Source organism: Salvelinus fontinalis, chromosome 15 (genome assembly GCF_029448725.1).
Source record: "Salvelinus fontinalis isolate EN_2023a chromosome 15, ASM2944872v1, whole genome shotgun sequence".
Classification (NCBI taxonomy): Eukaryota; Metazoa; Chordata; class Actinopteri; order Salmoniformes; family Salmonidae; genus Salvelinus; species Salvelinus fontinalis.
Genome location: NC_074679.1, coordinates 32,758,429 through 32,785,017, shown reverse-complemented (window position 1 = coordinate 32,785,017; position 26,589 = coordinate 32,758,429). Strand labels below are relative to the sequence as shown.

General features: G+C 49.1%; 1 protein-coding gene across 6 annotated transcripts in view; it reads right to left on the bottom strand.

Annotated features, from left to right (window-relative positions):
* LOC129811833 (fermitin family homolog 2) overlaps positions 1-26,589 on the bottom strand; it is a 123,629-nt gene that overhangs the window by 45,716 nt on the left and 51,324 nt on the right. For 3 of the 6 annotated variants that reach the window (XM_055863483.1, XM_055863486.1, XM_055863487.1), the window contains exons 3-4: positions 21,559-21,792; positions 7,640-7,771 (exon numbers count right to left, since the gene is read on the bottom strand). In XM_055863483.1, the coding sequence (XP_055719458.1) occupies positions 7,640-7,771; positions 21,559-21,792 (366 nt within the window). The remainder of the gene's footprint in view (positions 1-7,639; positions 7,772-21,558; positions 21,793-26,589) is intronic. The other 3 variants (XM_055863485.1, XM_055863488.1, XM_055863489.1) reach the window with 1 other exon arrangement.

Here is a 26,589-nt window from a genome sequence, read left to right as displayed (position 1 = left end):
CGTGTGCGTGTCTGTGGGTGTCTGTGCGTGTGCGTGTCTGTGCGTGTCTGTGCGTGTGCGTGTCTGTGGGTGTCTGTGCGTGTGCGTGTGCGTGTGCGTGTCTGTGGGTGTCTGTGCGTGTGCGTGTCTGTGCGTGTCTGTGCGTGTGCGTGTCTGTGCGTGTGCGTGTCTGTGCGTGTGCGTGTCTGTGCGTGTGCGTGCCTGTGCGTGTGCGTGCCTGTGCGTGTGCGTGTGCGTGCCTGTGCGTGTGCGTGCCTGTGCGTGTCTGTGCCTGTGCGTGTGCGTGCCTGTGCGTGTCTGTGCCTGTGCGTGTGCGTGCCTGTGCGTGTCTGTGCCTGTGCGTGTGCGTGCCTGTGCGTGCCTGTGCGTGTCTGTGCGTGTCTGTGCGTGTCTGTGCGTGTGCGTGTCTGTGCGTGTCTGTGCGTGTGCGTGTCTGTGCGTGTGCGTGTCTGTGGGTGTCTGTGCGTGTGCGTGTGCGTGTCTGTGCGTGTGCGTGTCTGTGCGTGTCTGTGCGTGTCTGTGCGTGTCTGTGCGTGTGCGTGCCTGTGCGTGTGCGTGTCTGTGCGTGTGCGTGTCTGTGCGTGTGCGTGTCTGTGCGTGTGCGTGTCTGTGCGTGTGCGTGCCTGTGCGTGTGCGTGCCTGTGCGTGTGCGTGCCTGTGCGTGTGCGTGCCTGTGCGTGTGCGTGCCTGTCTGTGCCTGTGCGTGTGCGTGCCTGTGCGTGTCTGTGCCTGTGCGTGTGCGTGCCTGTGCGTGCCTGTGCGTGCCTGTGCGTGCCTGTGCGTGTCTGTGCGTGTGCGTGCGTGTGCGTGTCTGTGCGTGTGCGTGTGCGTGTGCGTGTGCGTGTCTGTGCGTGTGCGTGCGTGTGGGTGTCTGTGCGTGTGCGTGTCTGTGGGTGTCTGTGCGTGTGCGTGTCTGTGCGTGTCTGTGCGTGTGCGTGCCTGTGCGTGTGCGTGCCTGTGCGTGTGCGTGCCTGTGCGTGTGCGTGCCTGTGCGTGTGCGTGCCTGTGCGTGCCTGTGCGTGTGCGTGCCTGTGCGTGTGCGTGCCTGTGCGTGTGCGTGCCTGTGCGTGCCTGTGCGTGTGCGTGCCTGTGCGTGTGCGTGCCTGTGCGTGTGCGTGCCTGTGCGTGTGCGTGCCTGTGCGTGTGCGTGCCTGTGCGTGTGCGTGCCTGTGCGTGTGCGTGCCTGTGCGTGTGCGTGCCTGTGCGTGTGCGTGCCTGTGCGTGCCTGTGCGTGTGCGTGCCTGTGCGTGTGCGTGCCTGTGCCTGTGCGTGCCTGTGCCTGTGCGTGTGCGTGCCTGTGCCTGTGCGTGCCTGTGCCTGTGCGTGTGCGTGCCTGTGCCTGTGCGTGCCTGTGCGTGCCTGTGCCTGTGCGTGTGCGTGCCTGTGCCTGTGCGTGCCTGTGCGTGCCTGTGCCTGTGCGTGTGCGTGCCTGTGCCTGTGCGTGCCTGTGCGTGCCTGTGCCTGTGCGTGTGCGTGCCTGTGCCTGTGCGTGCCTGTGCGTGCCTGTGCCTGTGCGTGTGCGTGCCTGTGCCTGTGCGTGCCTGTGCGTGCCTGTGCGTGCCTGTGCCTGTGCCTGTGCGTGCCTGTGCCTGTGCGTGCCTGTGCGTGCCTGTGCCTGTGCGTGCGTGTGCCTGTGCGTGCCTGTGCCTGTGCGTGCCTGTGCCTGTGCGTGCGTGTGCCTGTGCGTGCCTGTGCGTGTGCGTGCCTGTGCCTGTGCGTGCCTGTGCCTGTGCGTGCCTGTGCGTGTGCGTGCCTGTGCCTGTGCGTGCCTGCGTGTGCGTGCCTGCGCGCGCGGCTGTCTGCGCGCGCGGCTGTCTGCGCGCGCGGCTGTCTGCGCGCGCGGCTGTCTGCGCGCGCGGCTGTCTGCGCGCGCGGCTGTCTGCGCGCGCGGCTGTCTGCGCGCGCGGCTGTCTGCGCGCGCGGCTGTCTGCGCGCGCGGCTGTCTGCGCGCGCGGCTGTCTGCGCGCGCGGCTGTCTGCGCGCGCGGCTGTCTGCGCGCGCGGCTGTCTGCGCGCGCGGCTGTCTGCGCGCGCGGCTGTCTGCGCGCGCGGCTGTCTGCGCGCGCGGCTGTCTGCGCGCGCGGCTGTCTGCGCGCGCGGCTGTCTGCGCGCGCGGCTGTCTGCGCGCGCGGCTGTCTGCGCGCGCGGCTGTCTGCGCGCGCGGCTGTCTGCGCGCGCGGCTGTCTGCGCGCGCGGCTGTCTGCGCGCGCGGCTGTCTGCGCGCGCGGCTGTCTGCGCGCGCGGCTGTCTGCGCGCGGCTGTCTGCGCGCGGCTGTCTGCGCGGCTGTCTGCGCGGCTGTCTGCGTGCGCGTGTCTGCGTGCGCGTGTCTGCGCGCGCGTGTCTGCGCGGCTGTCTGCGCGCGCGTGTCTGCGCGCGCGTGTCTGCGCGCGCGTGTCTGCGCGCGCGTGTCTGCGCGCGCGTGTCTGCGCGCGCGTGTCTGCGCGGCTGTCTGCGCGCGCGTGTCTGCGCGGCTGTCTGCGCGCGCGTGTCTGCGCGGCTGTCTGCGCGCGCGTGTCTGCGCGGCTGTCTGCGCGCGCGTGTCTGCGCGTGTGTCTGCGTGGCTGTCTACGTGCGTGTGTCTGCGTGGCTGTCTACGCGCGCGTGTCTGCGTGGCTGTCTGCGTGCGCGTGGCTGTCTACGTGCGTGTGTCTGTCTGTGTGGCTGTCTGTGTGGCTGTCTACGTGCGCGTGTCTGCGTGGCTGTCTACGTGCGCGTGTCTGCGTGGCTGTCTACGTGCGCGTGTCTGCGTGGCTGTCTACGTGCGCGTGTCTGCGTGGCTGTCTACGTGCGCGTGTCTGCGTGGCTGTCTACGTGCGCGTGTCTGCGTGGCTGTCTACGTGCGCGTGTCTGCGTGGCTGTCTACGTGCGCGTGTCTGCGTGGCTGTCTACGTGCGCGTGTCTGCGTGGCTGTCTACGTGCGCGTGTCTGCGTGGCTGTCTACGTGCGCGTGTCTGCGTGGCTGTCTACGTGCGCGTGTCTGCGTGGCTGTCTACGTGCGCGTGTCTGCGTGGCTGTCTACGTGCGCGTGTCTGCGTGGCTGTCTACGTGCGCGTGTCTGCGTGGCTGTCTACGTGCGCGTGTCTGCGTGGCTGTCTACGTGCGCGTGTCTGCGTGGCTGTCTACGTGCGCGTGTCTGCGTGGCTGTCTACGTGCGCGTGTCTGCGTGGCTGTCTACGTGCGCGTGTCTGCGTGGCTGTCTACGTGCGCGTGTCTGCGTGGCTGTCTACGTGCGCGTGTCTGCGTGGCTGTCTACGTGCGCGTGTCTGCGTGGCTGTCTACGTGCGCGTGTCTGCGTGGCTGTCTACGTGCGCGTGTCTGCGTGGCTGTCTACGTGCGCGTGTCTGCGTGGCTGTCTACGTGCGCGTGTCTGCGTGGCTGTCTACGTGCGCGTGTCTGCGTGGCTGTCTACGTGCGCGTGGCTGTCTACGTGCGCGTGGCTGTCTACGTGCGCGTGTCTGCGTGGCTGTCTACGTGCGCGTGGCTGTCTACGTGCGCGTGTCTGCGTGCGCGTGTCTGCGTGGCTGTCTGCGTGCGCGTGGCTGTCTACGTGCGTGTGTCTGTCTACGTGCGCGTGGCTGTCTACGTGCGCGTGTCTGCGTGGCTGTCTACGTGCGCGTGGCTGTCTACGTGCGCGTGTCTGCGTGGCTGTCTACGTGCGCGTGGCTGTCTACGTGCGCGTGGCTGTCTACGTGCGCGTGTCTGCGTGGCTGTCTACGTGCGCGTGGCTGTCTACGTGCGCGTGTCTGCGTGCGCGTGTCTGCGTGGCTGTCTGCGTGCGCGTGGCTGTCTACGTGCGTGTGTCTGTCTGTGTGGCTGTCTGCGTGGCTGTCTACGTGCGCGTGTCTGCGTGGCTGTCTACGTGCGCGTGTCTGCGTGGCTGTCTACGTGCGCGTGTCTGCGTGGCTGTCTACGTGCGCGTGTCTGCGTGGCTGTCTACGTGCGCGTGTCTGCGTGGCTGTCTACGTGCGCGTGTCTGCGTGGCTGTCTACGTGCGCGTGTCTGCGTGGCTGTCTACGTGCGCGTGTCTGCGTGGCTGTCTACGTGCGCGTGTCTGCGTGGCTGTCTACGTGCGCGTGTCTGCGTGGCTGTCTACGTGCGCGTGTCTGCGTGGCTGTCTACGTGCGCGTGTCTGCGTGGCTGTCTACGTGCGCGTGTCTGCGTGGCTGTCTACGTGCGCGTGTCTGCGTGGCTGTCTACGTGCGCGTGTCTGCGTGGCTGTCTACGTGCGCGTGTCTGCGTGGCTGTCTACGTGCGCGTGTCTGCGTGGCTGTCTACGTGCGCGTGTCTGCGTGGCTGTCTACGTGCGCGTGGCTGTCTACGTGCGCGTGTCTGCGTGGCTGTCTACGTGCGCGTGGCTGTCTACGTGCGCGTGTCTGCGTGGCTGTCTACGTGCGCGTGGCTGTCTACGTGCGCGTGTCTGCGTGGCTGTCTACGTGCGCGTGGCTGTCTACGTGCGCGTGTCTGCGTGGCTGTCTACGTGCGCGTGGCTGTCTACGTGCGCGTGTCTGCGTGGCTGTCTACGTGCGCGTGGCTGTCTACGTGCGCGTGTCTGCGTGGCTGTCTACGTGCGCGTGGCTGTCTACGTGCGCGTGTCTGCGTGGCTGTCTACGTGCGCGTGGCTGTCTGCGTGCGCGTGTCTGCGCGGCTGTCTGCGTGCGCGTGTCTGCGCGGCTGTCTGCGTGCGCGTGTCTGCGCGGCTGTCTGCGTGCGCGTGTCTGCGCGGCTGTCTGCGTGCGCGTGTCTGCGCGGCTGTCTGCGTGCGCGTGTCTGCGCGGCTGTCTGCGTGCGCGTGTCTGCGCGGCTGTCTGCGTGCGCGTGTCTGCGCGGCTGTCTGCGTGCGCGTGTCTGCGCGGCTGTCTGCGTGCGCGTGTCTGCGCGGCTGTCTGCGTGCGCGTGTCTGCGCGGCTGTCTGCGTGCGCGTGTCTGCGCGGCTGTCTGCGTGCGCGTGTCTGCGCGGCTGTCTGCGTGCGCGTGTCTGCGCGGCTGTCTGCGTGCGCGTGTCTGCGCGGCTGTCTGCGTGCGCGTGTCTGCGCGGCTGTCTGCGTGCGCGTGTCTGCGCGGCTGTCTGCGTGCGCGTGTCTGCGCGGCTGTCTGCGTGCGCGTGTCTGCGCGGCTGTCTGCGTGCGCGTGTCTGCGCGGCTGTCTGCGTGCGCGTGTCTGCGCGGCTGTCTGCGTGCGCGTGTCTGCGCGGCTGTCTGCGTGCGCGTGTCTGCGCGGCTGTCTGCGTGCGCGTGTCTGCGCGGCTGTCTGCGTGCGCGTGTCTGCGCGGCTGTCTGCGTGCGCGTGTCTGCGCGGCTGTCTGCGTGCGCGTGTCTGCGCGGCTGTCTGCGTGCGCGTGTCTGCGCGGCTGTCTGCGTGCGCGTGTCTGCGCGGCTGTCTGCGTGCGCGTGTCTGCGCGGCTGTCTGCGTGCGCGTGTCTGCGCGGCTGTCTGCGTGCGCGTGTCTGCGCGGCTGTCTGCGTGCGCGTGTCTGCGCGGCTGTCTGCGTGCGCGTGTCTGCGCGGCTGTCTGCGTGCGCGTGTCTGCGCGGCTGTCTGCGTGCGCGTGTCTGCGCGGCTGTCTGCGTGCGCGTGTCTGCGCGGCTGTCTGCGTGCGCGTGTCTGCGCGGCTGTCTGCGTGCGCGTGTCTGCGCGGCTGTCTGCGTGCGCGTGTCTGCGCGGCTGTCTGCGTGCGCGTGTCTGCGCGGCTGTCTGCGTGCGTGTGGCTGTGCGTGTGGCTGTCTACGTGCGTGTGGCTGTGCGTGTGGCTGTGTCTGTGCGTGTGTGCGTGTGGCTGTGTCTGTGCGTGTGTGCGTCTGTGCGGCTGTGCGTGTGTGCGTCTGTGCGGCTGTGCGTGTGTGCGTCTGTGCGGCTGTGCGTGTGTGCGTCTGTGCGGCTGTGCGTGTGTGCGGCTGTGCGTGTGTGCGTCTGTGCGGCTGTGCGTGTGTGCGTCTGTGCGGCTGTGCGTGTGTGCGTGTGGCTGTGCGTGTGGCTGTGCGTGTGGCTGTGCGTGTGGCTGTGCGTGTGGCTGTCTGTGTGGCTGTCTGTGTGGCTGTCTGTGTGGCTGTCTGTGTGGCTGTCTGTGTGGCTGTCTGTGTGGCTGTCTGTGTGGCTGTGCGTGTGGCTGTGCGTGTGGCTGTGCGTGTGTGCGTCTGTGTCTGTGCGTGTGTGCGTCTGTGTGGCTGTGCGTGTGTGCGTCTGTGTGGCTGTGCGTGTGTGCGTCTGTGTGGCTGTGCGTGTGTGCGTCTGTGTGGCTGTGCGTGTGTGCGTCTGTGTGGCTGTGCGTGTGGCTGTCTGTGTGGCTGTGCGTGTGTGCGTGTGTGCGTCTGTGTGGCTGTGCGTGTGTGCGTCTGTGTGGCTGTGCGTGTGGCTGTCTGTGTGGCTGTGCGTGTGTGCGTCTGTGTGGCTGTGCGTGTGTGCGTGTGTGCTTCTGTGTGGCTGTGCGTGTGTGCGTGTGTGCGGCCGTGCGTGTGTGCGTGTGTGCGGCCGTGCGTGTGTGCGTCTGTGTGGCTGTGCGTGTGTGCGTCTGTGTGGCTGTGCGTGTGGCTGTCTGTGTGGCTGTGCGTGTGTGCGTGTGTGCGTCTGTGTGGCTGTGCGTGTGTGCGTCTGTGTGGCTGTGCGTGTGGCTGTCTGTGTGGCTGTGCGTGTGTGCGTCTGTGTGGCTGTGCGTGTGTGCGTGTGTGCTTCTGTGTGGCTGTGCGTGTGTGCGTGTGTGCGGCTGTGCGTGTGTGCGTGTGTGCGGCCGTGCGTGTGTGCGGCTGTGCGGCTGCGTGCGGCTGTGCGGCTGCGCGTCTGCGTGGCTGCGCGTCTGCGTGGCTGCGCGTCTGCGTGCGGCTGTGCGGCTGCGTGTCTGTGTGTGTGTGTGTTTCTGTGTGTGTGTGTGTTTCTGTGTGTGTGTGTGTTTCTGTGTGTGTGTGTGTTTCTGTGTGTGTGTGTTTCTGTGTGTGTGTGTGTCTGTGTGTGTGTGTGTCTGTGTGTGTGTGTGTCTGTGTGTGTGTGTGTCTGTGTGTGTGTGTGTCTGATGCCGGGCCAAGTAGCTACAGGGTAGGGGTGGGGCAGGGCTGGGCTGGGTCTTTAGGACAATGAGGACCATGCACAGCGCTTTAGCCAACGTTGCTAAAGCTAACTAACGTTGCATAGATACCACAGCATGGCCCCAAGTGTTCCTCCTCCTTCCTCACATCAGTGTAGCTAATTTATTGACAAGACTAGCAGGCGGGAGGAAGAGGGGCCAGTGTAGCTCAAGCTCTGCAGCCTGGTTTGGATATAAAATGGCATGGTGACCAACTATGCAAGGAATCCCAACCATTGCCTCTCTCCCTGCCAAGGAGTAAGGAGCCCAGAGTTTGCAAATCATATCATACCGCTGCTCCTCACTCACATTCTTATTTGGGCACATACACATTTGTTTGGTGTTTTGGCACTGTGTCGACTTGTTTTTAAAACCCTATAGGTGGATATTGATAGAAGGGTAGATATATGCTCCATGGAAGCCAGAGGAACCTGCTATTCAACCTGTTATTGGACCGGGAAGAAGTTATTGCACCTTGAACATTCCAGGAGTGGAAGTGTTAACAGAATTCTCCAGGAGGCTCTTGGAGATGGGGTTCAGGGTAGGCCTGCAAGGGGTGACTGAGTTTGAGGTAAATGAGTGGAACTTACTACCTGATCCAGGGGTGAGTAGTGGCCCCTCCAGCTCCAGAGCCTCCTCCTCAGCCTCTTCCAGCTTTTTCTTCTTCTTCTTGGGGTCGCGGGGTTTACGCAGTAGAGATGCCTCCTCTGGATGACGGATATCTGGAGAAAGAGAGAGAAAAGGGGGAGGGGGAAGAGAAAGAGAGCAAGAGAAAGATGAGGGGGAGAGGGAGGAGAGAGTCAAGGAGTTGTCACATAATTCCAACAGTGTAGCCCAACACTAACCAAACCCAGAGGCACCATGGAGAGGAAGATGGTGAGAGAGAGAATAAAGGATGGGGGAAAGACAGAAATATAGTGAGAGAAAGAGGGGGAGCGAAACTGCGAAAGACAGCCCAAGAGTCAAGGGGGTTGTGAGAGTTCAGCTTAAAAATCACAAAAATAAAACAGACTAGCAACTAGGCTAACCTAACCCTGACCCCAAGAGATGTGCTATTGTCCTGGTTTGCAGTTAGGAGTCTTTCAACTACAGACCTCACAAACCACATTCACTCACCCTAACGCACAGTTCAAAGAATTTGAATGGGGGAGAAGGCAAACTCGGTCAAAATATGTGATGGAGAGACAGAAAGAGGCAGAGAGAAAGAACGGGAGGGGAAACAATGATAAATGCAAGGTGGAAAATGTATAATCCCATTTCTCAGGTCACCAACATCCCCACCAACCCTCTCCCAACCACCCCCCCCACCACCAACGCTCTCCCAACCAACCCCCCCCCCCCCCCCCCCCCCCCCCCAACACCCCCCCTAACCCTCTCCCAACCCCCTCCAAACCAGAGGGGTGTGTGGTCGACTTAGTACACACACTAAATATTTCTGCAGAGTGAAGAGCAACAGCTCCTCTGATACCACACAGTGTGTGTTTAGCAGCAGTCACTAAACAATGAGCTAGTGGTAATAACAAACACTGTATCTGTCATAACACCCTAGCCTCTAACCTAGCGCTTCTTCACAACACACTGGATGAGAGCCTAGCCTCTAACCTAGCGCTTCTTCACAACACACTGGATGAGAGCCTAGCCTCCAACCTAGCGCTTCTTCACAACACACTGGATGAGACTAGCCTCCAACCTAGCGCTTCTTCACAACACACTGGATGAGAGCCTAGCCTCTAACCTAGCGCTTCTTCACAACACACTGGATGAGAGCCTAGCCTCTAACCTAGCGCTTCTTCACAACACACTGGATGAGAGCCTAGCCTCTAACCTAGCGCTTCTTCACAACACACTGGATGAGAGCCTAGCCTCTAACCTAGCGCTTCTTCACAACACACTGGATGAGAGCCTAGCCTCTAACCTAGCGCTTCTTCACAACACACTGGATGAGAGCCTAGCCTCCAACCTAGCGCTTCTTCACAACACACTGGATGAGAGCCTAGCCTCTAACCTGGCGCTTCTTCACAACACACTGGATGAGAGACTAGCCTCTAACCTAGCGCTTCTTCACAACACACTGGATGAGAGACTAGCCTCTAACCTAGCGCTTCTTCACAACACACTGGATGAGAGCCTAGCCTCTAACCTAGCGCTTCTTCACAACACACTGGATGAGAGCCTAGCCTCTAACCTAGCGCTTCTTCACAACACACTGGATGAGAGCCTAGCCTCTAACCTAGCGCTTCTTCACAACACACTGGATGGCGGAGTTATGCAGCAGATGGCATAAACAACTACACATCAGCACAGAGCTTGTGTGTGTGTCTATATCAAAGACTGGCTGGCATGCAAAGGATGAAGTAAACAGTCACATTGCAGTTCAGTTTGAGCGTGTGTGTGTGTCTTCAGAAAGTATTCATGCCCCTGGACTTATTCCACATTTTGATGTGGTACAGTCAATTCAAAGTGTATTTAAATGTTTATTTTCTCACCAATCTACACATAATACCCTGTAATGAAAACCAAATGTAGATTTTACAAATTTATTGAAAATGAAATACCGAAATCTAATTTACAGAAGTATTCACACCCGAGTCAATACTTTGTAGAAGCACCTGTGTCAGCAATTACAGCTGTGAGTCTTTCTGGGTAAGTCTAAGAGCTTTCCACACCTGGATTATGCAACATTTGCCCATTATTCTCTTCAAGCTCTGTCAAATTGGTTGTTGATCATTGCTAGACAACCATTTTCAGGTCTTGCTATAGTTTTTCAAGTAGATTTACATCAAAACTGTAACTTGGCCACTCAGGATCATTCACTGTCTTCTTGGTAAGCAACTCCAGTGTAGATCTGGCCTTGTGTTTTTGGTTATTGTTCTGCTGAAAGACGAACTCATCTCCCAGTGTCTGGTGGAAAGCAGACAACCTGGTTTTCCTCTAGGATTTTACCTGTGCTTAGCTCCATTCATTTTTTTTTTATCCTGAAAAACCCCAGTCCTTAACAATTACAAGCATTCCCATAACATGATGCAGCCACCACTGTGCTTGAGAACATGGAGAGTGGTACTCAGTAATATGTGGTATTGGATTTGCCCCAAACATACATGTTGTATTATGGACAAAAAGTGAATTGCTTTTTCACATTTCTTTGCAGTATTACTTTAGTGCCTTGTTGCAAACAGGATGCATGTTTAGGAATATTTGTATTATGTACAGGTTTCTGTCTTTTCTCTTTGTCAATTCGGTTAGTATTGTGGAGTAACTACAATGTTGTTGATCCATCCTTAGTTATCTCCCATCACTCCTTTCTCCTATCACAACCACTAACTGTTTTAAAGTCACCATTGGCCTCATGGTGAAATTCCAGAGCTGTTTCCTTCCTCTCCGGCAACTGAGTTAGGAAGGACACATGTAGTGACTGGGTGTATTGACACAACATTCAAAGTGTAATTAATAACTTTACCATGCTCAAAAAGGGATATTAAATGTCAGCTTTTTTTTACCCATCTACAAATAAGTGCCCTACTGTGTGAGGCATTGGAAAACCTCCCTGGTCTTTGTGTTTGAATCTGTGCTTGAAATTCACTGCTCGACTTAGGGAGCTTACAGATAATTCTATTTGTGAGTCCATGCAACTTATTATGCGACTAGTTAAGCACATTTTTACTCCTGACCTTTAGGTCTGCCATAACAAAGGGTTTGAATACTTACTAATATTTAATAAAAAAAAATATATAATTTAAACATTTTGAAAAAACTATCCCACTTTAACATTATGCACTATTGTGTTTAGGCCAGTGACAAAAAAATCAATCAATTTAATCAATTTTAAAATTCAGGTTGTGTGCGTGTGTAGATGGAATGAAACTATGCTTGGGCGTTTGTTTAACGTCTCCTCTGACAGACATACTGCAGACCTGATTTAATGACTCAAACAGAGCTGCACCAACCCCCTCAACATCCCTCTTTCCTCCTCTTCTCTCCCGCTCTCCACGCCTCTGCTCTCTACTCCTCTCCTCTCTCGACACTCCCCTCTGTGTTAGCTGGAGAGGCCAGGGAACCATCACTCAACATTAATCTCCAGTGTTCAGGACGTTTTTGGAACGGTTCGGATGAGCTGGCTGAATCTGCCAGAATGTGTCTGGAAAAGATAGATGTGCACCATCTAGATTTTAAAAACACAGCTGGGGAAAATGTCTGTGCTGTCTTTTATCTATGCTTCTACACTCATTTAAGAGATTTGCAGTTGACTGGAATTTCAATTTCATAATATTCATTTGGCTATTGTCAAATTTTTGCCTTTTAAAATCTCTTTTAAATCCCTCATGCCCTACAACTTTCACTCCCTCCTTTTTCCATAGCAAGGGAGGACAATGTATGAGACAGAAGAGAAAGAAAAAGAACGGCGGGAGAGAGAGAAAGTGAAAGAGTGCGAGAGAGAAAAAGAGAGCGAGAGCGCAAACGAGCGCGACAGAAGAATAGCGAGAGAGAACTTATTGGCTTGGTGAGAATTTCTTGTTTAGTTTGTGTTATTAAAGCAAAAAGCATTCCATGGTGTAAGAACTACCAGATGGTAGCTCACTCTCCCTCACTCCCTCCATCTCTCCTCCTTCATCGCTCTTGCACAGCACAAGCCCTGTGCCCTTATACAGCCATGTAAGTGCAGGCATGCTGCCTGGCCTGAGCACAGAGGTGGAGCGAGTGTCTACGGTAGTTACACCAAGTGTCAAGTGCTGTTGTTATCCACAGACTAAAATCTGTGAGCAAAATATACCATTTTACATGGCCATTTCAAATATCAAACTGTTAGGATTGCTACCTCTTCAACCCCAGCAACTGCAAGAGATGGGCTGAAGAAAGAATGGACAGAGACCTTCTTTTCATCAGTCACATGAAAGTAAGAGAGCAGCAGAGAGTGGGGTAGTAACATCAGGAATGCCTGCCAATAATTAGAAGGAGTAGAGAGAGAGAAAGAGGACAGGGTGCAGGATGAAGTAATACTGTCATACCATCCAGAAACAGCAGGTGTTGACAGAATAGTATTTGAACTTAAGGTTAGGATTTGGGGTGCGTGAGCTGATCCTAGATCTGTGGGTAAGTGCAACGCTTCTACCCAATCAGATTCAGGCAGAATCAAAGCAAAGGTCTACAAGTGGTTGATGTTCATTACAGAACATGATGCCCACAAAATAAGAAACAGCTTCATTCAAATCCTTTTGACATGATCCAGGCTCATAGCCAGGTGGATGGACTGACTGCCAGCCCAGCAGTACAATTGTAAGAGTAAGACATGATTCATTGCCATGGGAGTGAGACCCATCACACAGAACCATTTACATTTTAGTAGTTTAGCAGACACTTCTCCAGAGTGACATAGGCTCTTTCTGGATTATGACTAGGGGCAGGAGTTTGTGTATGGGCAAACTAGCAATACAATGTTAAAAAATTTATCTTCTGGCTAACATGTTAATTGTGGAGTAGAAAATGAAACTGTGGTCAAACAGCATTGATAAATTATCAAAAACCAAGCCTCGCCACTCTGGAACCAGGTCAGTGTGAGGGTCCACAAATATACTGGACCGCGGTAAAACTTGATACGTAGGACACTAACTACACTGACCATGGAGAACAGAACAAAGCCTGGGAACTGACCACACATGTCCCACTTCTCTCAATCCATCCATTTATCTCTATACCTCACTCAATTTCCGTCTGTCCCCCCTCCTATCTATCCATCTGTCAGTCCCTTCATCCATCTCTTGCACCACCCAAACCATCTCTCCTGTATCTATCCATCGCTCTCTCCCCCTAACCATTGCTCTTACATTTACATTTACATTTAAGTCATTTAGCAGACGCTCTTATCCAGAGCGACTTACAAATTGGTGCATTCACCTAATGACATCCAGTGGAACAGCCACTTTACAATAGTGCATCTAAATCTCTTCCCGCTCTCTTCCCCTATCCATCACTCTCCCCTTCTAGCCATCTGTTGCTCCTTCTATTCATCTCTCTCTCGCCACATCTCTCCATCTTCCTTATGGGCTAACTTCAGGGCAGGTCTGACCAACACAGTAACAGGACAGTGTCATTCTCAGCAGCAGTCTCTATACAATGGACTGTGTGTGCAACACCTCAGCTGTAAATTAAACATCAAGAGGGAAAAAAATATCTTATTGAAGAGGACAGACTGTAACCCCACTCATAAGATTACATCAACAACAAAACACACCATACAAAACCTAGACTCCAGAAGACGAAAGTAGTCCACTTTCCCCACCCTAGTGTAGCACCCATATTGGTTGTCCTTCTGCAGACACAGGGTGGCAGGGCCGCACCCCAACGTTTTCTTGGCGCGCTCTGGAATCACGCCCTTTCTCATGTGAGGAGACCGACCAGCTGGCAGCTTGCGTCTCGTCTGAGTCGAGGCTTTGTGGGCCGGAGAAGGAAAAATAAAGTGGTGGTGAGGGTGTTCCGGATCACTGCACAACAGTGTCATGGTTGACACCTAGTCAGTCGCCCACTATAGATCAGTTTCACACATCTGGCCCAGGCCTGCCCTCTTGGGCTGTATGGGCTAGTACTACTGCCCTAACACAATACCAGCTGTAAAGAATCAAGAAAAAACATTTACTAGATTGGCTCTGAGTACGAAGGATAAACATGGCATTTCATTATCAAAGCGATCAAAACCAAGGAAATGCCTCCCCCTCACTAACAGACAAGCCAAACACACATCATTGTCCAGGAACACAGAGCTGCCAGAAACTATGATAGTAGGACAGTTCAACACTGGAGTGGAGGGGAATTCAGACATTTTACTATTGTGTTCTGGGTCCCACTGCACTGCCCCATCCAGCCACAGATGGACTGTGTGTGTGTGTGTGTGTGTGGGGGGGGGGGGGCTGACTGGGCTCTAGCCAGCTGCTGTGGACATGGGAGAACAGCAGCACTCCAGTAATAATTAGATTGATCGCCCACACTAAATGTATGTGTGATTCACATGGCTAGGGAGACCCCAGCTGTGTTACACATCTGGTTAATGGTACGTAGGGAGGGAGGGGAGCGCGAGAGTAAGAATGTGGATGTTAGTGATGTGTGCTTGGATGTTAGTGATGTGTGCTTGGATGTTAGTGATGTGTGCTTGGATGTTAGTCTATTTGGTTTGTGAAGGGAAAGAGAGAGAGGGAGAGACAGAAATCCCTGTAGTGGAGGAGTGAACTTGGTCTGCGCCAGGAAACAGCTACTGCGTGACCCCCAAAAAATACTCTCCAAATCAATCATTATGAGGAAAGAGAGAAAGGGGAAGACAGAATGAAATGAGCGTGGGAGTCAATCTGAATGGTCACTGTCTCGCACAGCTTCAGAGAATCCATCTCTCCCCTTCTTTCTGTCTGCAGTATGAGCCAGTTGGACAGGCCTCCAGTCTTCTCTCCATGGCCCTGCTTATTCCCCATCTCATTCCCTATGCTGTGCAGCTCTATGTCAGCCACACAAATTGAAAGTCAACCAGATAATTAAAAATAAAACAGTACCTATAGAAAGTCTACACCACCTTGAACGTTTTTCTCATTTAGTTGCGTTAGAAAGTGGGATTGAAATTGATTTAATTGTAATTTCATGTCATTGATCTACACAAAATACTCCATCATGTCAAAGTTAAGTTCTACAAACTTTTATAAATTAATACAAATTAAATAACTAAAATAGTAATTGTATAAGTATTCATCACCTTTGTTTAGGCAAGTCTAAATTATTTCATAAGTAAAATTTGGCTTAACAACAAATCAAATACATTATATGGACTTTGTGTGAAATAATAGGGGTTGACATTTTTTTAAAGGACTACCCTTCCTTTAAAGGACTACAATAACATAACTCAAAACGTACGGAATTTGCATTTTGGCCAGTTCCGTGCTTTACGGTGGGAAATACTATACTTTAAAGGACTACAATTGCAAGAAAAAATATGTGAACCCTTTGGAATTACCTGCATATCTGCATAAATTGGTCATCAAATTTGATCTGATCTTCATCTAAGTCACAACAATAGACAACATAGTGTGCTTAAAACTATTAACACGCAAATTGTATTTTTCTCGTCTATATTGAATACATCATTTTAACATTCACAGTGTGGGTTGGAAACAGTATGTGAACCCCTAGTGAACCCCCAAGTTTATGAAGACATTTTGCAAGAGAATATTAGGCTATCTGTCCGCCAATTAAAGCTCAACAGAAGTTGGGTGATGCAACAGGTCAACGACCCAAAACACAGAAGTAAATCAACAACAGAATGGCTTCAACAGAAGAAAATACATATTCTGAAGTGGCCCAGTCAGAGTCCTGACCTCTACCCGATTGAGATGCTGTGGCATGACCTCAAGAGAGCAGTTCACACCAGACATCCCAAGAATATTGCTTAAAACTTCTTATGGCTGCAGGGGCAGGATTGAGTAGCTTGAATGAAAGGTAAACAGAGGTGCCCATATTAAACGGCCTGCTCCTTAGTCCAAGTTGCTAATATATGCATATTATTATTCATATTGGATAGAAAACACTCTGAAGTTTCTAAAACTGTTTGAATTATGTCTGAGTATAACAGAACTCATATGGCAGGCAAAAACCTGAGAAGTTCCACTTCCTGTTTGAATTTTTTCTGAGGTGTCAGATTTTCAACCAAGCTCTCATTGAAATTACAGCGAGATATGGATGAGTTTTCACTTCCTACGGCTTCCACTAGATGTCAACAGTCAACAGAACTTTGTCTGATGACTAATGTGAAGGGAGGCCGACGGAGACAGGAATGAGTAATCACTGCCACGAGCTGATCACGCATTCACCATGCGCCTTCACATGAGGACGTCCGTTCCACCGCTCTTCTGAAGTCAATCTAATTCTCCGGTTGGAATGTTATTCAAGATGTTAACAACATTCTAAAGATTGATTCAGTACATCGTTTAACATGTTTCTACTGACTGTTACGGAACTTTTGGACATTTCGTCACGTTGTAGTGGAGGCGCTTGTGACTTTGGAATTGTTTACCAAAGGCGCTAACCAAAGTAGCTAATTGGACATAAATAACGGACATTATCGAACAAATCAAGCATTTATTGTGGACCTGGGATTCCTAGGACTGCATTCTGATGAAGTTCATCAAAGGAAACATTTATCATGTATTTTCTGGTTTCTGTTGACCCCAACATGGTGGCTAATTTGGCTATTGTTCTGAGCTCCGTCTCAGATTATTGCATTTTTTGCTTTTTCCGTAAAGTGTTTTTGAAATCTGACACAGCGGTTGCATTAAGGAGAGGTATATCTATAATTCCATGTGTATAACTTGTATTATCATCTACATTCGTGATGAGTATTTCTGTTGAAACGATGTGGCTATGCAAAATCACGTTTTGGAACTAGTGAATGTAACGCGCCAATGTAAACTCAGATTTTTTGTTATAAATTTGAACTTTATCAAACAAAACATGCATGTATTGTGTAACATGAAGTCCTATGAGTGTCATCTGATGAAGATAATCTAAGGTTAGTGACTCATTTTCTCTCTATTTCTGCTTTTTCTGACAATGGACCTCAGAATCTCGTTCACAGTATCTCTGTGCATTCAAATTGCCATTGATAAAAAGTAATTGTGTTAGTTGTCCGTAGCTTATGCCTGCCCATACCATAACCCTACTGCCACCATGGGGCACTCTGTTCACAACTTTGACATCAGCAAAACGGTCGCCCACAGAACGCCATTCACGTGGTCTGCGGTTGTGAGGCTGGTTGGAGGTACTGCCAAATTCTCTAAAACGATGTTCGAGGCGGCTCAAAAATGAACAGCTCTGGTGACCATTCCTGCAGTCAGCATGCCAATTGCACACTCCATCAAAACTTCAGACATCTGTGGCATTGTCTTGTGTGACAAAACCGCACATTTTAGAGTGGCCTTTTATTGTCCCCAGCACAAGGTGCACCTGTTTGTAATGATCATGCTGTTTATTCAGCTTCTTGATATGCCACACCAGTCAGATGGATGGATTATCTTGGTAAAGGAGAAATGCTCACTAACAGGGATGTAAATGAATTTGTGCACAAAATTTAGAGAACTAAGCTTTTTGTGTATTTGGAACATTTCTGGGATCTTTTATGATGCCATTGATGATTTTAGAACGGTTACAGAGTTCAATGGCTGTGAAGGGAGAAAACTGAGGATGGATCAACAACATTGTAGTGACTACAATATTGAGTGAAAATAAGAACAAAAATATTCCAAAACAAGCAACAAGGCACTAAAGTAATACTGCAAAAAAACATGGCAAAGGAACACTTTTTGACCTAAATGCAAATGTTTGGGTCAAATCCAACACATCACTGAGTAACTGTATCCTTATTTTCAAGCACAGTGGCCGGTAGCAGGAGTAGTGGGAGAAGATGGATTTTGGCCAACATTCTGGAAATGTTCTCATCGATGAAATCTCAATATTTTTCTGTTCCCAAAACTAGAATCTGTTACGAACAGAGTGGACTAAGTTTTGTAGACTTACTTTGCCAAAGTTTTTTTTTTTTTTTTTTTTTTAATTGCTTTGGTTTAGGAGTGCAAAGGCTTATTGAGTTATTGCATACGCGCACTTCAGAGTAGGCGTTCCCTAATGGAAATATGCAAATGCATGCTAGAACACGCCAATAGGCTCTCGCTAGCTCGTGCTTGGCTCTGCCCACCTCCTTGGTTGTTCTGCCCACTATGACTCATTTGTTCCCATTTGAAACAGACTAGGACGTTTTTCAGAATGAAAATAAACGGGATGGACCTAAACACAGGCAAAATCCTAGAGGAAAAACGTATTCAGTCTGCTTTACACCAGAGACTGGGCAAGGAATTTACCTTTCAGCAGGACAATAACCGAAAACACAAATCTACACTGGAGTTGCTTACCAGAAGACGGTGAATTTTCCTGAGTGGCCAAGTTACAGTTTTCACAGTTTAGTCATTTAGCAGACGCTCTTATCCAGAGCGACTTACAGTAGTGAGTGCATACATTTCACACTTTTTTCCCCTCCGTACTGGTCCCCCGTATGAATCGAACCCACAACCCTGGTGTTGCAAACACCATGCTCCACCAACTGGGCCACACAGGACCATAAATCTGCTTGAAAATATATGGCAAGACCTGAAAATGGTTGTCTAGCAATGATCTATAACCAATTTCACAGACCTTGAAGATTTCTGAAAATAATACAAACGGGCAAATGTGGCACAATCCAGGTGTGGAAGGCTCAGAGACTTACCCAAGAAGACTCACAGCTGTAATGGCTGCCAAAGGTATTGATCAAGGGGGTGAATACTTATTTAATCAAGGTATACTAGTGTTTATTTTTCATTAAATCTTTAATAAATAAATAAAATTAAATGTGAAGAAATCCAAGGGGCGTGTAGACTTTCTATAAGCACGGTAGTTCCAGAAGAGACTAGGTCATTGTGAACATGTATGAAGGACATGATTGAAAACTTCAATGTTCTAGAATTTCCCTACAAATTCTCCTTCTAAAAGGCAACAAGGAAAGGGAGAGGTAAGTATGAGAGAGGCACTGCGAGTCCCTTCCCAGCCACCGTAAGTCATTGTATGACACTTCGGCACGCGCCAAGTCAGCCAAGAGCAATTCGTCCTGAATTTCTCCGAAACTAAAATAGATTTATTACCGCAGAGGTAGACACATTCCTAACAAGGACTGAGCAGCATAGAGGAGAGGAGCCTGCTACTAGCCTGTTCATTTAGTTAGTCACCTATCTCTGAATAACAACAGTCATCCAGCACATACAGTTCATTTAATACTCCATCAAATGTTATTTTTCCTCTCTCATTTCTAAGAAAATAAATTCATACTAGTTCAGTGGGCCTCTTTTCGCCTTTCTAAACAAAAGTTCCCGTTTAGCAAAATAAGAAACAAAGTTGCAGTGTTACCTAGTAGAGCCAACCATAAGAGTAGAGCAGCCATAACTACTGAGACATGACATGGGCCAGGGAAAAAAAAAAAAGACCAACAGATGTCCTTGAAAGTGCCTGATGAATGTTTCATATAAAAAGCGTTTCCCCTCCTGCAGCAGCAGTCTTCAGTGGCGACAGAGGGCTCTGGTTGGAGCCGACATGGAGGGGTGACAGAGATCCATGTTACAGGGTCACGAGAGCATTGGCACACAGTTCGGACACGCATCGGTACCACACAAGACATGCAATCAGAGGTCTCTTCACTGTCCCCAGGTCCAGAACAGAGGCTGGGGAAACTACATGGAACTCTGATACTTAACTCAAGCTAGTAATAAAACCAGATATGAAAAAATAGATAAAAGAACACCTTACCGCACAACAGGGACTGAAGAGACTGCTATTATTATTTGTTGTATTGTAATTTGCACTGTATTATGTATTGTATTATGTATGTAAGTGGCATTGCACAAGCCTTGGCCATCTCCTGTTTCTGAAGCGTGAGGCAGAAACAGGATATTATGAAGTGTTATATTCAGAAAATATTCATACCCCTTGACTTATTCCACATTGTGTTACAGCCTGAATTCAAAACGGATTAAATTAATTTTTTTCTACACACAATACCCCATAATGACAAAGTGAACACTTGTTTTAGACAGTTGTGCAAATTTATTGAAAATGAAATAGAAACATTTTTTTACATCAAATATAATTTACATAAGTATACACACCCCTGAATCAATACTTTGTAGAAGCACCTTTGGCAGCGATTACAGCTGTGAGTCTTTCTGGGTAAGTCTAAGATATTTCCAGACCTGGATTGTGCACATTTGCCCATTATTCTTTTCAAAAGTTTTCAAGCTCTGTCAAATTAGTTGTTGATCATTGCTAGAAAACCGTTTCCAGGTCTTGTGATAGATTTTCAAGCAGATTTAAGTTGAAACTAACTCGGCCACTCAGGAACATTCACTGTCTTCTTGGTAAGCAACTCTAGCGTAGATTTGGCCATGTGTTTTAGGTTATTGTCCTGCTGAAAGGTGAATTAATCTCCAATTGTCTGGTGGAAAGCAGACAACCATATTTTCCTCTAGGATTTTGCCTGTGCTTAGGGTTCATTCCAAACATTTTTTATCCTGAAAAACTTCCCAGTCCTTAACAAGGACTCCACCACTATGCTTGAACATATGGAGAGCGGTAATCAGTAATGTATTGGATTTGCCCCAAACACAACACTTTCTATTCAAGACAAAAAGTGTATTGCTTTGCAACATTTTTAGCAGTATTACTTTAGTGCCTTATTGCAAACAGGTGCATGTTTTAGAATCTTTTTTTAATTCTATACAGGCTTCCTTCTTTTCCCTTTGTCATTTAGGTTAGTATTGTGGTGTAAATACATTGTTGATCCATCCTCAGTTTTCTCCCATCACAGCCATTAAACTGCTTTAAAGTCAACATTGGCCTCATGGTGAAATCCCTGAGCGGTTTCTTCCTCTCAGGCAACTGAGTTAGGAAGGACGCCTGTACATTTGTAAAGACTGGGTGTATTGATACACCATCCAAAGTGTAATTATTAACTTCACCATGTTAAACAAAATCATGCACACAGAGTGAGTCCATCCAATTTACTATGTGACTTGATAAGCACATTGTTACTGAACTTATTTAGGATTGTCATTACAAAAGGGGTGAATACTTAGACTAAAGACGTTAACTTTTATTAATTTGGAAACATTTAGAAAAACATAATTCCACTGACATTATGGGCTATTGGGCATAGGCCAGTGACAAAAAATCTAAATGTGATCCATTTCAAATTCAGGCTGTAACAAAATGTAGATAAAGCCTTAAGGGTGTGAATACTTTGATGGCACTGTATATTATGTATTTGTTGTGTTTTGTTCCCCTTTTGGACCCCAGGAAGTATAGCCGGGGATCCTAATAAATAAAAATAAGACTGATGTTTTCCTCTGAACTCTAGCTGACAGGGCCAGGGGCAGATATTGACAGAGGGGTGTCTGACCTCAGTGCTCGTCAGGGGGCAGGGCCTTGAGTGCTAAATCTGGACACAGTAATGTGTGTGTGTGAGATAATATCCATCTCTGAATGTGTGAGTCATTACGCAGTGCTAGATTGATAAACTCTGCTAAACCTGTCTGAATCCTGTTTAGTCAACAGACAACGCTATTCCAAGGACAGGTCTAGCAGAGTCAAGGTGGCTGAACAGTTGCCTGTCAGAAGTGGTGGTGAAGTGAGCGCTGATATCTGATAGCTCAGGCTCTGTTTGATAAACACAACAAAAGGCTGAAAGGAAAAAACAGCAGCAGACATGCCCGACTAGATTGGAGGTAGAGAACGCTTCCAGTAGTTTATCTAAAAATAGCAAGAGTATTATGGCAAGGTTAGAGTGGACGAAAGGAGGTACCATCATGCTCAACCAACCTTAAATAAAGAGTATACACTGTAGACTATACAGGAGCTTTGGTAGGATAGGTGCATTATAGTTAGAGTTGACAAAACATCTGTGACTTACTGAAAGTCTTGCAGATGTCGGACACGGCCTTGAAGACGCGGTCAGAGAAGTTGACCTTGACCTTCATGTGCTTCATGTTGGGCAGCTGCAGGCGCAGCAGCTTGTGCTGGGGGGTGAAGAGGAGCCGGGCGTCTGCCTGTATACCATACTTGTCCAGGGTCCAGTGGGTTTTCAGCAGCCACGTCTTCTTCTTCTCCCACCACAGGGCATGGTCCGACCAGTCCTTCTTCACATCTGATGGGAGGAGAGAGTATTAGTTTGTCAGTCAGTCAGTAACCATCACTACATTTATTAGTTTGATACAGTGGCCAGAACAAAAATAAACTGGATGTCAGTGACCAGATAAACAAACAATGTCAGTTTAGTTGTCCGTTTCATAACTAATCAAAAGAGTTGAGTAACACAAAACTGTACTGTGTATGGAATTCATTCATGTCACTGCAATGGCTGTTTTATGTCCTGCCTATGGCCAAACTACTAGATTTATACTAAACCGATGGCGCTAAAGCCAACAGTCTTCATTCATTGAATTATGGTAAAACTAAATCGAGACAATGCAACCTCTGTGTGTCACTCTGACAGACTGATGGAACACGTTTAGGACCAGGTGGGTGAGGTTGAGAGAGTGAGGGCTCCTGGATTATTTCAAGAGGGAGAGGGAATGGGGAACTCATAGTGAGGAGAAGAGTGTGAAAGAAGCCTGCTGTTTACGTGACACTGTGGGGATATCAGGTTCAAACTTCCCTCTTTGTTCCAGAGTCACACAGTTATCCCAGTAATGCCAGAGACATGCCACCCAAAACCCCTCACCTCCCAGTAGACTGTCTGACGACCATCAAAAATAAATGTATTATTAATTAATTTATGCATGTCCTAAGAAACATAAGAATAATACAATCCATTTTCAAAATAATAAAATAACATATTGAGTTAAATTAGACCTGTTAAGGACCTGTGCAGCCATTGCTGCACCGTCCAAATGAAATCAACAGGCCTACAGTACATTTGATTTAGGCTACATTATTGCATGCTAAATGTTTCTGATCAGTGATAGATGAGCTATACCACCTCACATCCACTTATTTCCCAGACAGAAACCAATTAACCAAATAGCCTACATAGACAGAGATTCAGTGAAACAAAATCACATTGATTGATTATCAGACCAGTCAGTTAAGTAACATGCTTTTGGTTGGAAGTAGGTCTAGGCTACTAAACGACTGAGTGAAAAGCAAAATAATCCACTTGTTAAACTAAATAACATGGGAAAATGTTCTGATCAATGAGCACACTAGACAAGATGACCATGGGCAGCTCTCACCTCAACTAACATTTCCCCAGCATAATTGTAGCCGAACCAATTCCAAACAAAGATTCAGTGAAAACAAAAATCTGACATTTATTGATTTATCGAGACCCCACGATTGTCTCAAAGCAGTGTGATGGCTCTGTCCCAATCAAAACAGGGCTGAAATCATCCTCATCCTCCTCTAGTTGACCACACACGGGTAGGCTATTGCTTTAAATATATTACAAGGATTGGGTGACTTTGTAGTAAGCAACAATTGAATACATGCCTTCAATTGCCATTCACTGATATGTATTCCCACAGTAATTCTTTATGGATCCATCCAGTTGTGGGTAAGGAAACAGTGCATGCTTAGTGGTGGGCTATGTGAAGTGCTTGCAAAATTTAGAACTGGCAGGAGGATGGCTAACTGGCGCTGCCTAGCAACCATCAAGAGTTTAAGAGCATAGTGCTTGCCAATGTCGCCTCAGCATTGCTCCTACCTTCCATACTAAGCCGTAGGCAGAACTAACGAAATTATTACTAGGTCGTTAGGGGGAAATAAAAGTTTTGGCTTTGATGCCAGCAATAGCTTTCAAATATAAGGAAGGAAAAAAAAGTTAGCGGAAAAAAGTCATAGAATGAAGGGATATAAGTGTGTCCCCTTTGAGCGCTGTCTTCATAGAGAACGTGAAAAGCCCAGGGATTTGAGGGAACTGAAAGCAGCTGGTTAAGAGATTACTTTGCTTTCTATTCCAAATGCAGTATTGTGATGACCTGCTTTCTGAGGCTGTTTTCCCTTTGAACCTCTAATACCTTAGAGCCCAGGAGCAGAGAAAATATGTTTTCATGCTACCACTCACAGGTGAAAGATGGACAGCCTGTACTGTTCCTTCAGACGCACATATTGGCAGTGGAAGAATGGATATCATATCTGATGGCACTGGTATACATGGGGAATATAGCACGGTTTACACTTCCGATGGACATATCGGGGGTCAAGTACTTCAAGTATCTACTGATTTTTGCAGGTTCAAATGGATGTCATACCACTAAGTGTGTGTGTGTGTGTGTGTGTGTGTGTGTGTGTGTAAGACAAGTAATCATGACGTAACCATTGTGAGATTGTCCTGGAAAAAAGCACGGACAACATTAACGGGCGCATCAGCGGATGTTCCCCACAGCAACGACATAATCACTCTGGCACGCGTCCAGAAAGACACTCTCCTGAGCGGTGTCCCATTCCCCCTCCTTTCATCCACCCCCTTCTCTCCTGGAAGCATTGAGTGAAGCACTGAGTCACTGTTTCTAGCAGACTATGACATTGATCCAGTCAGTCTTTCCGGGGGCCACCCCTCCACGTACTTTATTTCCATCCCTCTCGGTTTACTTCTAGAATATCACTGAGTCATCATCATCATCACAAACCCTTAAGATGACTCAATGCTGGCGTTTTAGAGCAGTAGGACCCTATATAGTAGGTTGGGACCCACTGCTGTGTTGTGGCATTCTAATCCCTCTGATTAATAAAAGGTTGTTGTGGTTAGAAACATGGTTTTGTCCATTTAGAGGGAATAGCCTAGGCTTTGGGAGGGTCATTATTTTAGAGCACGCCTCTGTGTAGGAAAGCTACCATTATAATTATGACTACCTGAAGGGAGTCATCTGTATGATGCTCATTTAGAGTACTTTACAGTGCATTCGGAAAGTATTCAGACCTGAACTTTTCCCACATTTTGTTACGTTTAGAGCTGTTGCGGTGACCGTATTACCGCCACATCGACGGTCACTAGTCATGAAAGCAGTCAAATTCCACATGACCGTTTAGTCACGGTAATTAGGCTTCTCCAAGCTCTGATGCTTGTCATTAGTAGCCTACCAAACTTGCTAACTGTCTGGTACTCAACACTATTGTCCCGCTAATCACTCTGACATCAATGCAAAAGTCTAATCAAACACTCCATGAGAGCCCATGAGCTCATGTTAAGCAACATTTCTATAGGCATGCAATTGCGTGAGAAAACAGACTGGTGGCCGCTTAGAAAAAGAGGATCCCATCAGCTTTCTATTGCTGGGCCGACTATATTTATTTCTCAACTTTCCTAATATTAAGCACATTGCTTATATTTACAACAGGAGTATAGCCTACCTGGCTGGCATGAAAATAAACCGCGAGAAAAGCGTCCTTCTTTCACTATTTAAGTGCATAGATTACATGTATTTTTTTCCCACTGACCCTGTTTCAATACAGGTGCATGATAATGGTCCATTCTAAATCAAAATAAAATGTCACATATTATTTAGTACATGTAAAGACAAGATTAAGTCAAGAATAGTCTGATGGGTGACAATATTAGCCTATCACTTGTGAATTACTATGTTACCACTTGTGCATGATGCACAGCATAAGAAACACGTGCGTACAAGCAGTTGCACTGTAGCATCCACCAAGAGGCTCTTGCTGCCAAAGGAATGCCTGACAGCTTGAAAGACATTTGACACTATAGTGAAAGTAGTTAACTTTGTTAAAGCAAGGCCCCTGAACTCTCGTGTATTTTCTGCACTTCGCAATGATATGGGGAGCGACCATGTAACGCTTTTACAACATACAGAAGTGCGTTGGTTATCAAAGTATAGCAAAGTATTGATACGTTTTAGTTTTTTTTTATTGAGAGACGAGCTTAAAGTTTTCTTTACTGACCATCATTGTCTGACCGCTTGCATGATGACGAGTTTCTCACACGACTGGCCTATCTGGGTGATGTTTTTTCCTCGCCTGAATGATCTGAATCTAGGATTACAGGGACTCTCCGCAACTATATTCAATGTGCGGGACAAAATTGAGGCTATCGTTTAAGAAGTTGGAGCTCTTCTCTGTCTGCATTAACAAGGACAACACACAGGTCTTTCCATCATTGTAGGATTTTTTGTGTGGAAATGAATTCAAGTTTAGGGACAATGTCAAATGTGATATAGCTAAATTATTGATAATTATTATTATTTGTGCTCTGGTCCTATATAAGAGCTCTTCCCACAAGCCGGGATGTGACAAAAACTCACTCTTGGCAAAAAACAACATTTGAGAGTGCGCCGACTCTGGTGCTAGCTGGAGGTCGATTGTTGGAAGGGTCCCGTACGGGACTATAAAAAGTTTGGGAACCACTGGTCTGGGTGAATGGATGACGGTGTTGTGCAGGTAAGGGAGTTGTTTATCAAGCTGTTGCTTTGGAGTGTTTATCGATGTGGGAAGAAGGGGGTTATCTTGGCACTTGACTGTAAACATTCCAAGCTTTCTATTCAGGAGTGTGTATATGTGGGGTCTAGTTGTCACCAGCATCTAATACCTCCGCTGTGTGGCATACAACTTCATTGCCCCAAACCCTAAACAAGCTTATCTAGTGTATTTCTGAAGTCTGGTTATGGCTGAACTGAGGAAAGAGGGAGAAAGGGAAATTGAAAATTTCCTCATGCAACCTAACAATTTATGGTGTTTTGGCACCAAGAGCACTATGCATTAGAAAATGTAGGTCTTAACCACAGTCCAATGTGAAGCTATAGAGGTTCTTCTTGGCTCTACATGTATACAACATACAGCAGTCGTTCTCCCTCGCCAGATGGCGTCAGTTTCTTTCCACTTCCCAGAGGGCTGTGCTGCTGCTGAGGTTCTGTTCCAACCTCCCCGCCCATTGCCAAACCTCATTGGCCAGCATTTTCATGATTATTTTGTGACGTCACTGCGTTGT